At 53.5% G+C, this 13910-nt stretch overlaps 6 protein-coding genes across 6 annotated transcripts; 2 read left to right on the top strand and 4 right to left on the bottom strand.

Moving 5' to 3' along the window:
* Positions 1-99: 99 nt before the first annotated feature.
* On the bottom strand, positions 100-1427 carry C8Q71DRAFT_820090 (nucleophile aminohydrolase; the record flags this gene model as incomplete). The annotated part of the gene is made up of 9 exons (XM_047926167.1): positions 1311-1427; positions 1218-1255; positions 1120-1161; positions 943-1069; positions 765-889; positions 592-717; positions 355-531; positions 235-295; positions 100-179 (listed from the first exon to the last, which is right to left on the bottom strand). Exons 1-9 carry the CDS (start codon positions 1330-1332, stop codon positions 100-102), a joined length of 798 nt encoding a protein of 265 aa, XP_047783912.1. The 5' UTR covers positions 1333-1427.
* A 66-nt stretch (positions 1428-1493) lies between these two features.
* On the top strand, positions 1494-3706 carry C8Q71DRAFT_224703 (peptidase family C78-domain-containing protein). The gene is made up of 11 exons (XM_047917127.1): positions 1494-1594; positions 1650-1750; positions 1803-1943; positions 1996-2125; positions 2174-2310; positions 2362-2433; positions 2480-2513; positions 2564-2595; positions 2658-2871; positions 2925-3269; positions 3324-3706. Exons 1-11 carry the CDS (start codon positions 1587-1589, stop codon positions 3424-3426), a joined length of 1317 nt encoding a protein of 438 aa, XP_047783911.1. The 5' UTR covers positions 1494-1586; the 3' UTR covers positions 3427-3706.
* Position 3707: 1 nt separating this feature from the next.
* Positions 3708-8810, bottom strand: C8Q71DRAFT_877339 (P-loop containing nucleoside triphosphate hydrolase protein; the record flags this gene model as incomplete). The annotated part of the gene is made up of 18 exons (XM_047928421.1): positions 3708-3974; positions 4029-4168; positions 4219-4632; positions 4691-4814; positions 4865-4980; positions 5030-5062; positions 5109-5231; positions 5281-5568; positions 5619-5846; positions 5900-6083; positions 6136-6317; positions 6377-6648; positions 6701-6721; positions 6775-7888; positions 7937-8239; positions 8296-8454; positions 8508-8547; positions 8662-8810. The coding sequence occupies 18 exons, from the start codon at positions 8808-8810 to the stop codon at positions 3851-3853; spliced, it is 4014 nt and encodes a 1337-aa protein (XP_047783910.1). The 3' UTR covers positions 3708-3850.
* A 272-nt stretch (positions 8811-9082) lies between these two features.
* C8Q71DRAFT_903873 (uncharacterized protein) lies at positions 9083-10889 on the bottom strand. Its single transcript, XM_047928831.1, has 6 exons — positions 10777-10889; positions 10607-10726; positions 10337-10554; positions 10152-10287; positions 9561-10096; positions 9083-9499 (listed from the first exon to the last, which is right to left on the bottom strand). The coding sequence occupies exons 1-6, from the start codon at positions 10786-10788 to the stop codon at positions 9286-9288; spliced, it is 1236 nt and encodes a 411-aa protein (XP_047783909.1). The 5' UTR covers positions 10789-10889; the 3' UTR covers positions 9083-9285.
* Positions 10890-10955: 66 nt separating this feature from the next.
* C8Q71DRAFT_224610 (uncharacterized protein) lies at positions 10956-11912 on the top strand. The gene has a single exon (XM_047917126.1). The coding sequence runs from the start codon at positions 11007-11009 to the stop codon at positions 11487-11489; it is 483 nt and encodes a 160-aa protein (XP_047783908.1). The 5' UTR covers positions 10956-11006; the 3' UTR covers positions 11490-11912.
* A 394-nt stretch (positions 11913-12306) lies between these two features.
* C8Q71DRAFT_794141 (CDK-activating kinase assembly factor MAT1-domain-containing protein) lies at positions 12307-13672 on the bottom strand (the record flags this gene model as incomplete). The annotated part of the gene is made up of 5 exons (XM_047925522.1): positions 12307-12959; positions 13030-13103; positions 13155-13307; positions 13363-13451; positions 13505-13672. The coding sequence occupies 5 exons, from the start codon at positions 13670-13672 to the stop codon at positions 12307-12309; spliced, it is 1137 nt and encodes a 378-aa protein (XP_047783907.1).
* Between the last annotated feature and the right edge of the window lie 238 nt (positions 13673-13910).

Here is a 13910-nt window from a genome sequence, read left to right as displayed (position 1 = left end):
GACAACAGTTGAGCCTGAAACGAAAGCGACAGCAGCCAGTGGAAGGGTACAGTCGATAGCGTTCGAATCCAGTCAGCGATAATATACATGTGCTTCCAACTACTGTCCGGGGACTGCCTGAGACATCGCAGCTTGACCAGCTGCCGTTGCTGCCAGGCGCGATCGTTTCCTCTCCGCCTCTATAGAACACTGTCATCAAATACCTATCAGCATGTATCCAGATGTCAGACTTACCAGCCTCCTTCTCGCGCTCGATCTCCTGGACAGCTGCTTCGATTTCAGACTGCTCCAAGGCCTGGAACAAGAAGGACGCTGAGGACCCGTATATGGGGAAGAAACAAGAGAAGGACATACGGTGATCTTGCCATAGCTCTCCATGATGTTGATCTCAATGTTCTTTGCACCCGTCTGCACGACTTCGAGCAAGCTCTTGATTGTCAGCTTGATCGTCTCATCCCGGCTCAGGTCGTCCTTGTGGTTCTTCTCAAGGAATTCGCGGACTGTCTTCGAGGAGCGACCAATTGCATTTGCCTATACACGAAGTGACCAAAGTCAGTCAGGGCATGAATACGCAGGCAGGTATAACTTCACCTTCCACGCGCTGTAGGTTCCACCAGGCTCAGTCTGGTAAAGTCGAGGCCGGGTATCATTGGGATCGAAGCCAACAATGAGGGTAGACACTCCGAATGGCCGGACACCTCCAGATTGTGTGTATTTCTGCAGCTGCGTCAGAAGCAGTGGTACATAATCTGGCGACGACGCACTTGCTGGATACCGGCGATATGTCTCGTAATGTATTCCACGGTGACAGGATCTTCCACCGTTAGTCGGTGACTTTGACATTCTACACGCGCTTTGTCAATGAGGACTCGGCCATCAGCATTGAGACCTATTGGCGTATACATGAGTGGCGGAGCGAAGCATTTAGGGCAGCCTACTCACCGGCGAAGGCAAGGCATATATGATCATCAAGCATCGCGACCTTCCTCACTGTCCGTGGGTCCTGTAGCTGCAGGACCGACTTCTTCTCTACACCCAAAACGACGACATCCTTCCCTCGGAGGCCTACCTGCAGCAAAGTATGAGCCTCTGGGTCCCAGATGAGCGCGGGCAGCTTACAGCACATGTGCCTTTCTTGACGGCTTCCAGCGCATACTCGACCTACATCACGCGGTAACGTTAGTTAAGTCTCCTCGCACGAGTCTATACAGACTCACCTGGAACAAGTGACCGTCCGGCGAGAAGACGGTGAGGGCTAAGATGTTCGCCCAGTTAGACCCATGTTACTCGAGCCATAAGAATGAGCATACCGCGATCGTAAGACCTGGACATTCTGGTAAGCTAGTACGAGGATGAGACAGAGTTCGGATTGGGACAGAGCGAGACAGAGCTCGGTGTGTTAGTCGACCGACGCGCGTCGAGCTTGCGTCGCCTCGGTCACGTGTTGGACGCGTCGCGCCTGCCCAATGCGGCCCCGGCGCTGCCGCCTTCCTCACTGACCACCACTCCAGGCGGTAGCCACATCACCTAGCCGGGGCAGGCGAGGCCCAGACTGAGCCGCCCAGTCAACAACACCTCATCCTCGGATGGCCTCGTATGCAATTTGGGCTCATACCAAGTCAGCCTCGTCTTATAAGTTTGCATTCCAGGGCCTCCGCGACATGTCAGCTCTGCGGTGAAGATCTCAGCGCCAAAGCACTCGCGCAGAGGCAGGCCCATTACGATGAACACTTCTCATATGAGCGTGAAGGTACGCAGTGTCATACAGAGTCAATGGATGGTTAATCACAGACCGTACCCAGTACCTCATGTGCACGGATCGAGATCCGACGGGCTGAAAGCTTGGTTTACGCCCTATGTTGCCAACAAGGGCAAGCCGGAGACGCAGAATATATTCTGGTATCCCCCACAGACTCAATCACCTCCCCGTAACTTCAGCCCAGGTACCTCATGGAGCCTTCGCGTCCTCCCGTGCTCATGCCCGCCCCTTGACAGGACTTATCTCCGTACTCAAGAGAGCCTTGATCGACTCTCACGAGAAGAGCAAGACACGGAAGGCTTGGCTTTGTCATGCCCAAGCGGTACATATCCAAGGTGAAGGTTTCGACAGGACATGGGGCTGTGGGTAGGTCATACCGTCGTACCGGTAGCAACTTGTTGATTGACAGCTCAGCTACCGCAATTTCCTCATGGGCTGCGCGTCACTGATGGTTCAAACTAAGCAACCTCTATACTTCCCTCTATTGGATCATCCATATCCTCCGGGCGTTCGGAACTTACAGAGGCTCATTGAGGAGGCATGGTCAGCAGGTATGGATGATGTCCAGCCTTGCGTCCAGGGCATGAACTGTCTGTGCCCAGGTTTCGATCAAGAGGGCGCCCAACAGCTGAAACGACACCTCCTTGGCACCGGGAAGTACATTGGGACCGGAGGTACTTCGTCCTCGCCTTCGCGTGGCCTTTGCTCATGTTCCAACAGAGCTCTATGTTGCCTTCACGTATCGAGGGGTCCCGTAAGTAGTCTCAAACGCGTTCCCCTTTACATAATTCATCATCTGGCTAGATCACAGCTAGTGGACTTCGACTTGAAGGACGGTCAGTTACCGCCGTATTATTGTGACCACGGGGACTTCAACATATCGTCTGCGTCTGATTAGGTCCCGATCCACTGCTGAACTGGGTCCTGCAGTATTTCTCAGATGGGGCATCTGTACCGCGAGCAACACTCAGTGTAGAGGCATTGCGGGATGTCGTGATGGTCACGGACAAGATGCCTCTCGTGCTCCAACACGATGGTCATTCCCGGACCATTGTCGGTTGTGAGCGATGTCCCAACGGTTCCCTCAACCTTCTGGTCTTCGACCCGTCGAGGTCAGGTTCACCATTTTCCCTACACGTGCAGTAGTTGAGCCATCCCTGCATAGACATATTCCCGCGGAAATACGCGCGGCAGGTCTAGCGGATTGGCACAATGGTTCGTCGCGCATGGATCATGTTGACACAACGAACGATCTGCCAAGACATCCTACGGCGTCGAAAGTGCTGCATGAAGTCGCGCATCCCATACGAACCATCAAGTCACATCACAAGCGCAAAGCGGAAGATCCTCCAATGGACTCGTCCACGAAGAAACAACGAGCGGATCACGCGCATAACGATGCGGACGACGTTGCGCATGCGTATGAAGGTGGAGGGGCGTCTGCGGTTTATCCTTCTTTGGACGCGAGCAAGGTTCTCAGCGTCTTCAGGCTGGGACTGAATCGCCTCAAGTAAGGATCGCGCAGAGTCATCTGTTTCATGAGTTGGCTGACTACGCAGTGCAGGCGGAAGAACAAGTACCAGATCTTGTACTTTCCATTGACAGAACCCCTCAACGAGGAGCAGCGCTGGTCAAGACGCGATCTGACCTGCTTGAAGGTTGTGTAGGCTCCGGGTATTTGTCTTCTTGCTCTTGAATGGGTCGTTGCTGCGACCGAGTCGCCGAAGTCATTTTTAGATCATAGACTGAATTTCTTTTTTATGTTCGTTGCGAATTTGACCGTCTTGGATGTATAGGGACTATCGAACAGTAGTAATACGTAGTATACAGTTCTTGCATGGCATGTCGCAATACGCCTCGATTGCGATTGTTTGGGGAGCGCGATGTTTGTGTTCGCAAGACGATTTCAGGTCACGCCAATATGGCGAGATAAAGCAAGCGAATGAATCGATGAAGGTTCGCCATCGCTAGGCGACATGTGAGTAGTGTCTGTGAATGCCAGAAATTTGACACATGCATTTCATCAGAAGTTACGGGCCATGAACAATGTTCAACGTCGGGTGGTGAATGCTACGTTGTTGAGAATATACGTCAAGACGACAACCCATCATTCTCCAGCAGGGCCAACATGGCCCGTACGACCGGGTTACCCGAGCCTATGTCAAGCATTGTGCCTTCATCTATACACTGCTTCAGCTGTATATCGAGAAGTCGGCTGTCACAGGTCATCAGTACAAGCCACACCATTTCGAGCTTCGAGTACACATACCGTAGCTGATTGACGAGTACACCAATACGGGGCCAGGCTTTAAGCTTCACGAAAGCGTCCCTCGTACCGATCGTCAGGCCGCCTCCGATGTGGTTCACAGCGACGGTTCCGCCGAACAAGAGAAGTGCGTATATCGGAACCTTTGAGACCATTGTGATACAAGACGATCAACATGAACACTAAGACCAACCTCCGTAGCATCCCTCAGGAACACTTTGCTAGTTGCTTGCTTCTGGAAATAGACTGCAAATGATGCGCGCCATGCCGCCTCGCTGAAGAGGACAGACGAAGGGTGCACAAAGACTCTCTCGCCGCCCTTGAGATCGTACAAACGAAACTCACGGGCGGTATTATCGCGCTGCACGGTACCTGCCTGGACGCGGTCGAACTTCACTGCCGATCGTGGCAACACCGCCCGAGCGACTTGCGGCCACAGTGCTCCGAGGATCACCGCTTTCAACAGGTTCTCCTGCTTGGAGTTCGCGTTCAGCAACTGATCGTGGAGTTTGGTCGAAGGCGGGACGAATCCAAGCTCCACGAGAGAGGCAAAGAAATCTTGCCTGAGGGAGGTAATGTCACGGATCGTAGGCGGCGAGATGAAGTGCTACAAAAGGGAGAATTGTGGTCACGGAGAAATATTATAGCAAGTAGATACCACACACCTCTTCGCAGAAAGATCGTATACTGCTTTGCGATTTCCCCTGGTCGCGGAGGCGATGACATTCGTCATATGCGTGCATATCGGTCAATAAGTCGCTGTTGCCGGTAGCGAAACGAGCTCTCGCTCTAAGCAAAAGTCAGAGATCCATGGAACCTTTGAGATCCTGAATGCGCACTGGGTGGCTTCATCCCTCTTTTCCATTGGACTCACGAACAGAGGTTTCGAAGACAGCATTGCTGCTATTGTTAGGATTGATCCCAGGCATTGAAAAATAGTGCCCAGAATCATCATCTACGCGCTGTCAGCCATATTTACGATCGAGATGTCACGCTGGTCATACCTTCCCGAGCCTCAGGTCCACTGGTAACATAGCCTGTTGTAGTTTTAGCGTGCGTCACTGCGCGGACAGGTTTGCGTACCATGTGTCGCCCCAGTGGTGTGAGCTCTCCATCCGTCCCTATAGCCCCGAGATTCTCAAGCGTCAATAGAGCAGCGTCAACTGCGCTTAATTCCGGTGGGTCGATGGCACGAGAAAGGAACGCCTAGAATATGGTCGCAACGTCGCACTTCGTGCAACATCAAGAGACATACCTTTACATCACGATGAACTACCTTGACCGTCAGCGCGATACTGTCCAGGGAGACTCGTTGTATCTCCGGAACGGGGAACGCAGCCATCTTCTGCTCTTGCAATCTTGTATATAGCTTGTAGCAGACACCAGGTCGGGTACGGCCAGCACGGCCTCTACGCTGCTTCGCGGCAGCGCGAGTCACCCATTGTTCCTCAAGGCTAGTGAGACCTCGCTGCGGGTCGTAGCGTGTCTCCTTGACCTTCCCGCAGTCTACGACGTAGACAACGTCGTCGATGGTAATAGATGTCTAGTCGTCGTCAATGTGGGTAGTATCGAAACCTCTGGGATGGTTCGTACCTCTGCAACGTTTGTAGCTGCGACGACCTTCCAGCCTTGCACCGGTGCAAATACACGACGCTGTTCATCATTTGATAGATTTGCGTGCAGTGGTAACACGTGCGTCTCTGGGATACTTCGAAGTCGCTCCGTACATTGTCGGATTTCTTGTACTCCAGGCAAGAATATAAGAATCGCTCCTCGCTTGCCGGAAGTCAACACGATGTTTTCAACGAGGGCATAGACAAGCTGAGTGGTATCAGCATTTAATCTGCGGATGATGGGGAAACGCTGTTACATACATCGTAATCAATTCGATCCGAACGACTGATTGCTTGAATAGCCTTCACAGTTTCGTCGTCCAAACCTTTCGCGGCGAGATCATCATGAAGCTTCTTGCCTTCTTCCTCGGCTTCCTTACCCTTCCTGGTACGCGCCGACGAGGATGGTCGATAGTTAACATGAGACATGAAGTCCTCGAGATACCTGAACGACCGTCAAGTGAACTGAACATATGGCCGGGGGCCCAGTTACGTACCTATCCTCTACAGGGTGCGCGAAACCAGGTATAGCCAAGAGGGGAGCGTTGCCGAAGTACTTCACAAAGGTCTCATGGTTGATGGTGGCGGACATGAGAATAACTTTGAGCTTCGGATGAGTTCGCAATAGCTCCTTGAGCTCGAGCAAGAGGAGGTCCCCGTCCACCGAACGTTCATGCACCTGGTTTCATGGCTGCAATCAGTTACACGACTATGAAAGCCGTTGTATGGGGGACATACCTCATCCACGATGATGTGTGTCACATTCTCCAGCCTGTCTCCTGTACCAAGACGTCTCAAGACGACACCGGTAGTGCAGAAGAGTACCTTCGTTCTGTGGTCTTGCTTGCTCTCACCGCGAATAGCATATCCTATTGAGCCATCTTCTAGCCGTTCTGTAGAGACCCGCGCGGCGACTCCGATCGCTGACAACCTTCGTGGCTGGGTGACAATGATCGACGCGTTCGATCCTTGTCCGTCGAGTATCATTGAGTCCAATACGAATTGGGGAACTGGACATCCACCATTAGAGTATGGTATCAATCTCAGTTGTATCAGACGTACGCTGAGTTGTCTTCCCGCAACCTAGACACATTGGTGAGCGGGTGCACATCATTAGCAAAACAGGAAAAGCCTACCTGTCTCTCCGACCACCACAACGCATCTACTCCTTTCCAACATGTCTAGGAACTGGTCTCGAGCGGAAAAAGCGGGTAGCCTCTGTCTGACGGCAAGTGTTTGTAAATACTTAGCGTCCCTTGTGAGCTTGACGAAGTCCTCCTTCACGCGGGCATCTGAGCGGTCGTCCTGCCTCCGCACGACACGTTTCCGCCCGCCACTGCGCTTCTGTGTGGTTGTAGCACTCTGTACCTCCTTGTCGGCAGGGTTCGTTTGCCAAAGATCAGGCGTGAGGTGTTGCAGGACGACAGCCATGTCGGGGGGATCTTGATCTTCAATAGAGACCCACTCTTCCTCTAGCAGTCGTATAGCACCCATGATGACGCTTTCGCCTTCCTCAGGCAGGGAACCGTCCTTCATAGCAACCAGAAACCTCGAAACTAAGTGTAGTCGAATATACGCGGGGACAGAGGTAGATGCGATGTACATCGCTGGAGGATAGTCACGGCGGATCCTGCCAGACGATATGACGATGACGAGCTTGAAGGGAGCGACGGGCAATGGGACGACCAATTGATTGTTCTCGGCTCTGTAAGCACCGAAGGCTTCCAGTTCATCAACGTCGATGGTTTCGCCATACTGCACCGAGTCGGAGGACTGTCCTTTGGTGAGACTAGACCAGTCGTCGCCGAGCAATCGTCGGTTCAGGGCCGACACGAGTAGCTCCCAATTATTGGCTAGCGCCTCGTGTGTCATGCACTCCTTCACGACGTGAGCGGGCCATCCGCATTCTTTGATGGCCTTTTCTTCGGCCCAGCGTGTTTTGATATCAGCAGTTCCTGCGTGCGTAGCGGTGACGAACGAATTCGAGGAGTTGACAGTGGGTAGGAAGCGCTGGGGTAGGTCGCATTCAGGAACTTGGAGGATGAGATACTCGATGCAAGCTTGCAAAGGAGGATTCGATCGTAACAATGAGGACGTGATTGGAGATACTTGCGACAGCACCGTTATGGTATTGCGTGCCTGCCCAGGCTTGAACCCCAAAGCGGTAAGTTGTTGGAGAAGATGCTGGGTCTCTTCGGCTGGAATCACTACCGGAAAAGCGTCCTCCATTTCTGGATACAGCGCTATTGCCTATGACATCGAGGTGAGCAATTGTATGCGAATTTGTAAATTCTATACCTTCTTGATACTGTCCTCGACTAAATCCCGCAAGGAGCCGGCCATCTTCGCCTCCGGGGCGTTCTCAAATTCTCTGGAAACATGCTTTCCGTCCCTGGCAGTGTTGTCATCGAACGAGCTGGCTTCCCTCTTCTGGACAACTTTCGCTTGGCGTTCGTCGACCGCCTTGCGAGCTGCGAAAGGGTCGGCATCGTACATCCATTTCTGATGTTCTAGAGCGTTCTTGTGTTCAGCGGCCAGCGCGTTCCAATAGTCGCGCGGACCAGATGGGAGCACTCGATTGAGCTGAATCCCGTTACAAAACTGATCAAACCGGACGTATCCGTGACTGTCCATCCATTGAAACGAGGCACACTAACGCGATACAGCGCATATGTCGCACCCCAATGACGGGCTTCAAGCGCACTAGGTAGCACATAAGGAGGATGGGGCTCCAGACGCACAGTCTCCTTCTGAGAGGTTTTCTTGTTCATTCTGCTCAGAGTTACTGCGAAAGAATACCCGTCTGCTTGTTTCCGCTGCAGACAACAATGCTGAGATATTTTCTTAGTCGAGAAAATGAGAGACTCACTGTGTCAACGATAGGTTTGCCCCACCCGTTCTTTTGGCATCTAAGACACCAAGAGTGAGCTGGGACTCAGTTCGTGGGATACAGACTGCAGGCATGCAGTAACAGCCCACACAGTACCACGGATCAGATGCTTAGAGAATAGTGGCCTACCAACCTCTCGTTCAGTAGACTCAGCGGGTACTTGGAACCCGGAGGGAAAAGCGGCTTCTCGTCAGTGGATTGAACAGGCTGTACGAGGGGCGTCTTCGAAGGTTTGGATGAATTCCCGGTGTTTCCAGACTTGACGACTCCCCTTGGGGGCATTGTGGATCTGCGGACAAGAACAAGGCTCTGGGGAAATGTTGTAAAGCCTTTGCGGCAGTAACATGTGGGATGTATGCACACCAGAGAGTCAGAGACTGCGCTGACACTGACAATGTCCATCGGCTCCTTATGTCCAGTATTATCTGACTTGAGAGTCCGCAATCGTGAGTAGATGAAAACCACCGCTTTCGGGACGTAAAACTGAAGGATAATTATACTCCACCGGAGTCACAATAGCGTAAGGCATTTGAAACACCGATGAGTCCATCACTGTAACGTCCGGACTCTGACCAACTGAACTCAGTTGCAAGTCCTCACGCACATGAGCAAATGCCATGCATGTTCACCAGTGCTCTGCGCCGTCGCTGCGAATAATTATAGCGCTGCAGCGTAGTGACATTAAACAATATGCATGTAAGTACTAGTACGTACATAGACTCCCAGAACTGTGTTATCAGAATGCCGATACATAGCCTCATCGCCGAGCCGTCTTCTGAATGGGACGCGATACTTGCCGAGTTCGCAGCTCGAGGATCCCAGCTGCTTGCGCTGCGTGGGTCCCACTGTTCGCGGGTGAAGAGGTCTGTTCCCGGCTTGCGGAGGAAGGCCGTGGGGATTGCTGTGTGCCGGAGGGCCCTGCATCCTCAGGCCCTGGCCGACCGCTGTGACTGTCGGACGGGCGGTTTACGCTGAGGAACAGAGGTGAGATTGATCGTCCTACCAGCAATACAAAGGGGAGAAAGGACGTACTCGTGTTCGGACGTATACAGAGTCTGATCGGCGTACTCCATGTCGTCGTCTTCCTCTGCGCTAGATACCTCGAAGGGTATGGCCCCCTCTGGAGCAACGTAGGAGGGCGAACGAGACTGCTGCCTACCACGCGCATGCGCGACAGAAGATGCACGTCGCTGATGCGCACCCATGTGTCTTGCTCTCTTGTGCGGAGGCGTGTCCATGTCCTCGTTGTCCCGCCGCGGGGAGTCAACGGGCTCGGACTGTCGCTGACGGGGTGCTGGTCCTTCGGCTTGCTGATTTCCCGCTCCATCCTCAGCCTGCTCTTGTGCGGCGTTGCCGTCACCTTCTTCCTCGAGCTCGCCTTCTCTGTTTGGCCCGAAGCGGCGTCCCTGGCGTAGTCGACTGCGCTCATACAAACCCTTCTCATCCTGTCGGGGCGGGTTCTCCGCGACCAGCTGCTCGATGATGGGATCAAAGATCTGCTTGCGCTTGTTGTAGCGTTCCCGCCAGGACCACATTGTGTGACGATCAGCCCATTGTCTGTGATCAAACTGTGCATTGCCTGTGAGCAATGTCGAAAATAGCAGGAGAGATTGTAGAACATACTTGGTGAACGGAACGCGAGGCCACGAGTCGCTTGTAAATCTCTATGCCCCCACGGCCACCCTCATCTGCATTTGGCGTAACTGAGGCCAAGTATTCAGCTAGGTGCCGGTCATCTTCGGCAGTGAACGGTACACGCCTACAGACATTCAGAAATCAATTGAACCTCTCAGCAATGAGCAACGCACGTCCTTCCCGTGGGCTGTCCACCCATACCCCTGCGCACGGGCTTTTGCAGGTTGTCTTCACACTTCCCCGACTTGATGCATATCTCAATGAACGCTGGCTCCTCAACCCAAACAGTGCGCGAGTCCCAGTACTTTCTTCGAAGGAGTTCGAGCCCGACATATTGGACGATGATAATGTCAGCTTCCTTTTCTGTTTCTACCAATATCCCGCCATAATCCTAAAGGTATGTTTCAGTTTGGCTAATACCAGAGAGAACCAATGTAGCATACCGTAATCTTGTCTTCTAATGCATCCACCTGTCCCTTGGTCAGGGCTCCAAAGCCTGCCGTGTATAGGTAAATCCGCGCACTTCTCCCATTAATCTGGAGAAGTTCGTCGTCTGCTACACGCTGAATATGTGTCACAATCGAGTTGGAGCGAAAATTCGGCTTTAACTCACCGGACGCGCCATGGCAAGGAGCCCTTATGCTGCCAGCAACACCGTACAGACGAAAGCTAAGTCCGAGCGATCGAGTCCAAGACGCGGGAGGTTGCGCGCCGCGCGCGGAACGCGCTCGACTCGCAGTAGACAACGCCCATGTGACCGGGTCGCTGGGCTAGACGCTCGCACCGTGGTGGCCGCGGGCTTGTCTGTGACTCCCGCCGTCATCGAGGGACCTGTCCACTGCCATGGCCGATGCTGACCTCTACAACCTCGAGTTCCTATCTCTCGTCCTGAAGATTACCCAAGAGATCGACAACCACTCCGGCATAAATGACAAGACGTTGGCCGAGTTCGTTATTGACCTGCACGAGCAGTCGAAGACGCTGTCCGTTTTCAAACAGAAACTCAAGGATGCCGGCGCGAACTTCCCTGACTCCTTTGTCGAGAATGTAGATCGCCTCATTCTTCGACTGCATCCGAAACTTGAGAAGCCTCTTGCTGGGGACAAGGAGAACGTAGCGGCGGACGCAGGCGTTCTCGACGAAGGAAACAAAGAAGAAACGCATGTTTCATGGTCTCGCTCTGAAGGATCGGGGGTGGGAGCCTGGCACGGCGAGGGACACTGTCATGAAGGAGGTCAACGACCTCATGTCCCAGTTCAGTTCGAGGGTGCTGCGAAACGGGCAAGGGGGAGGCCTGCAGAAGGGGAGCGATCACCGAAGAGGTAGCGTACGTCTGGTTCACGTTCATCACCGCCCCCACCGCGGCATAGTCCTAGCCCCTCGCACGGGAGAGGCCATGGTGGGCGACGTGACGACAGGTACGGTAGGAATCCCGACCGAGGACGAGCACTGGACGAGCGTCCAGTGCTCTTCAAGATATAAAATGGCCGCGTCTTAGGCTTGAAGGACTTCGGAGCTTTCGTACAGTTTGAGGATCTCGCTGGCAGGGTCGAAGGTACGTCGCGACACTCACCCCTGCAATGTGCTTTGATCCTCACGACGAGGGAGTACTGCCACAACATCACCACCATTAAGCCAAAGTGGCTAGTGGAAGTTGCGCCCCAGTTCTACAAGGTTGCTGATTGGCAAACAGGATCAGCAAACGTAAGAAGCAGGAGAAGATTGCACCGTTGTAGAACAAGGTATGTCGACAATTGACGTTGATTCGCGCGTGCTCACAGGCATATCTAGTACGAGGAGATGATTGGCGATTGTCAAAGATCAAGAGTGGTGGTTGTTCGGTGTGTCGCTCACGCTTGTGTCAGTTTCAGCCGGATACTAATATTCTTCCCAGAGTCAAACATTCCGCTGAGCGTCATGGATGTGTGGTCTTTGTTATATCAGTGCTCTGTCGTATGTATTATGCTTGCGTGATTTTGCTCTTCAGGGACTACGAAACCGGCCGTAGCGAAACACGCCTCATCAAAGGAGTATAGATTCATGTATTGGCGAGGTGTTAATCGGGTCCTTGTCTAATAGAAACAATGATACTATAGCTACAATGCGATGTCCTCCATCAATGATCTGCCCGAGACGACGACTATCACGATGTCATGAGTACATCCTGCCCACCGGAAACCGTGGTATCCTGAGACGACAGGCCCTGCAAAGGCATTATCTCGAGTCCGGCGACCGCTGATCGTAGTGCACGCTCCCATGCCTCCTCGACGCGATACCCACCGGCCCTCATGATGCCGTCCCTGTCGCGCCTCACCGCTTCGCTCGCCGGATCATCGTAGTCGTCTCGGATGACGAACTTGTCCTCGTACGCGTACCAGTCATCCTGAAGCGGCACGTGCGGCACATCCGCGAAGACGATGGTCTGCGCTGTGCGCGAGCGCTGCAGGCGCGCGTGCGCGACTGCAGACGAGGAGTGCCGTGCGTTCGTGCGGCGGAGGGCCTCCGCGCGCGAGCGGGCGATGAGCTTCGCGGCGTCCTTGTCGCTCGTCTCGAGCTTGTCGATGATCTCGCGCCGCTCCTTTTCGCGCTCCTCGCGCTCCTCCTCCTCGATCTGCCGCAGGTCGAGCGCGCGCTGTTCGCGTTCCTGGCGCTCGGCGTCCTCTTTCTCCTTGAGGTACTTTTGGTACTGTTCTTCCCGCTGGACGTTGAGTTCGGTGAGCGCGGCGTTCTCTTGTCTATATGCCGTTATCCGTGCCTCTGTCTCAGGGATGTCAATGTCGTTGATGAGGTTGAAGGCTATGCGGACGGTGGCGGATGGTATTGCTCAGCAGTGTCAGCGATCGTTCGTGTGTTGACATATGCTTACCGATATCCTCGACTTCCTCCAAATAATCATTGTAAGAGTGTAGGTCAGGGAAGTCTTCTCTTCGCTTGTTGAATCTGGAGCAGCGCGTCAGCGGACAGATTTGGCGCGATTCAAAGCAAGCGTACTCTTTGGCCATTCGCCTCCGCACAGCAACCTCCTTCTCCACGCCCAAATCTTCGAATGTCTGCGGGGTGAACGCGAGTTTGCGCAGTATCTTGGCGCAGATTGGACATGGTGCTGGACCAAGTGTGAACAGTCGGTCAATACAAGACTCACACCTGTGGCCCACGGGTGTACATCAGAAGCAGGTCCAGTAGCGTACGAGCAACGTACATTTTGTGATAGCATGCGCTTACGAGGAGGCGCAGCTTCGGGTTGAGATACCTATCCGACTTGCATACCGGACATGTATCGTCCATCGACTGGGGATCGGAGAGCTTAGGTATCCTGATCAGAGTATGACGAGCTGGCTCACTGAGTATTCGGACACCCTGCCTGATGCATCCTTCACTCCCCCTCCGAAGACTGTGTTCGAGGTACTCTGGATCTGTGGTGTACTTGTCCGAGTGCTGGAACCCGTGGAGATGCCACCCTTTCGGATGACTGTTCCTCGCAGCCAACTACCAGGAACCGGCCTAGACATCTTGTCGTGTTATCAGAGCGCCAGTACTGTCTGCAGGATCTGAAGGGGGGGAACACAGGATGGCCTCTCAAGGTCGTTGTATTGGTGGATGTGGCTGAGATCTGCCAAGCCCATGGGCGCCTGCACGACGCCAGTTGCATTCACGCTGACAAATGACGACGCAGTAAGCTGCTGGTTTTGGAAATCGTACTGCACGCATTATGCGGCCTCTTGGTCATCCTCGACGAGAACACATAAC

This window comes from Rhodofomes roseus, assembly GCF_022264815.1.
Source record: "Rhodofomes roseus strain CIRM-BRFM 1785 chromosome Unknown C8Q71scaffold_2, whole genome shotgun sequence".
Lineage (NCBI taxonomy): Eukaryota > Fungi > Basidiomycota > Agaricomycetes > Polyporales > Fomitopsidaceae > Rhodofomes > Rhodofomes roseus.
The sequence above is the reverse complement of the archived record's forward strand: the minus strand, read 5'-3'. Positions and strand labels throughout refer to the sequence as shown.

Excerpts from the sequence above, each read along its gene's own strand:
- C8Q71DRAFT_224703 (XM_047917127.1), top strand. Across the intron at positions 2,126-2,173 it reads GACAGGACATGGGGCTGTGG|CTACCGCAATTTCCTCATGG; the intron begins GTAGGTCATACC and ends TTGACAGCTCAG. Across the intron at positions 2,311-2,361 it reads TGAGGAGGCATGGTCAGCAG|GTTTCGATCAAGAGGGCGCC; the intron begins GTATGGATGATG and ends GTCTGTGCCCAG.
- C8Q71DRAFT_903873 (XM_047928831.1), bottom strand. Across the intron at positions 10,288-10,336 it reads GGACAGCCCACGGGAAGGAC|GCGTGTACCGTTCACTGCCG; the intron begins GTGCGTTGCTCA and ends GAATGTCTGTAG. Across the intron at positions 10,097-10,151 it reads CCTCGCGTTCCGTTCACCAA|TTTGATCACAGACAATGGGC; the intron begins GTATGTTCTACA and ends GGCAATGCACAG.
- C8Q71DRAFT_224610 (XM_047917126.1), top strand. The coding sequence starts at position 11,007 with ATGGCCGATGCTGACCTCTACAACCTCGAGTTCCTATCTCTCGTCCTG.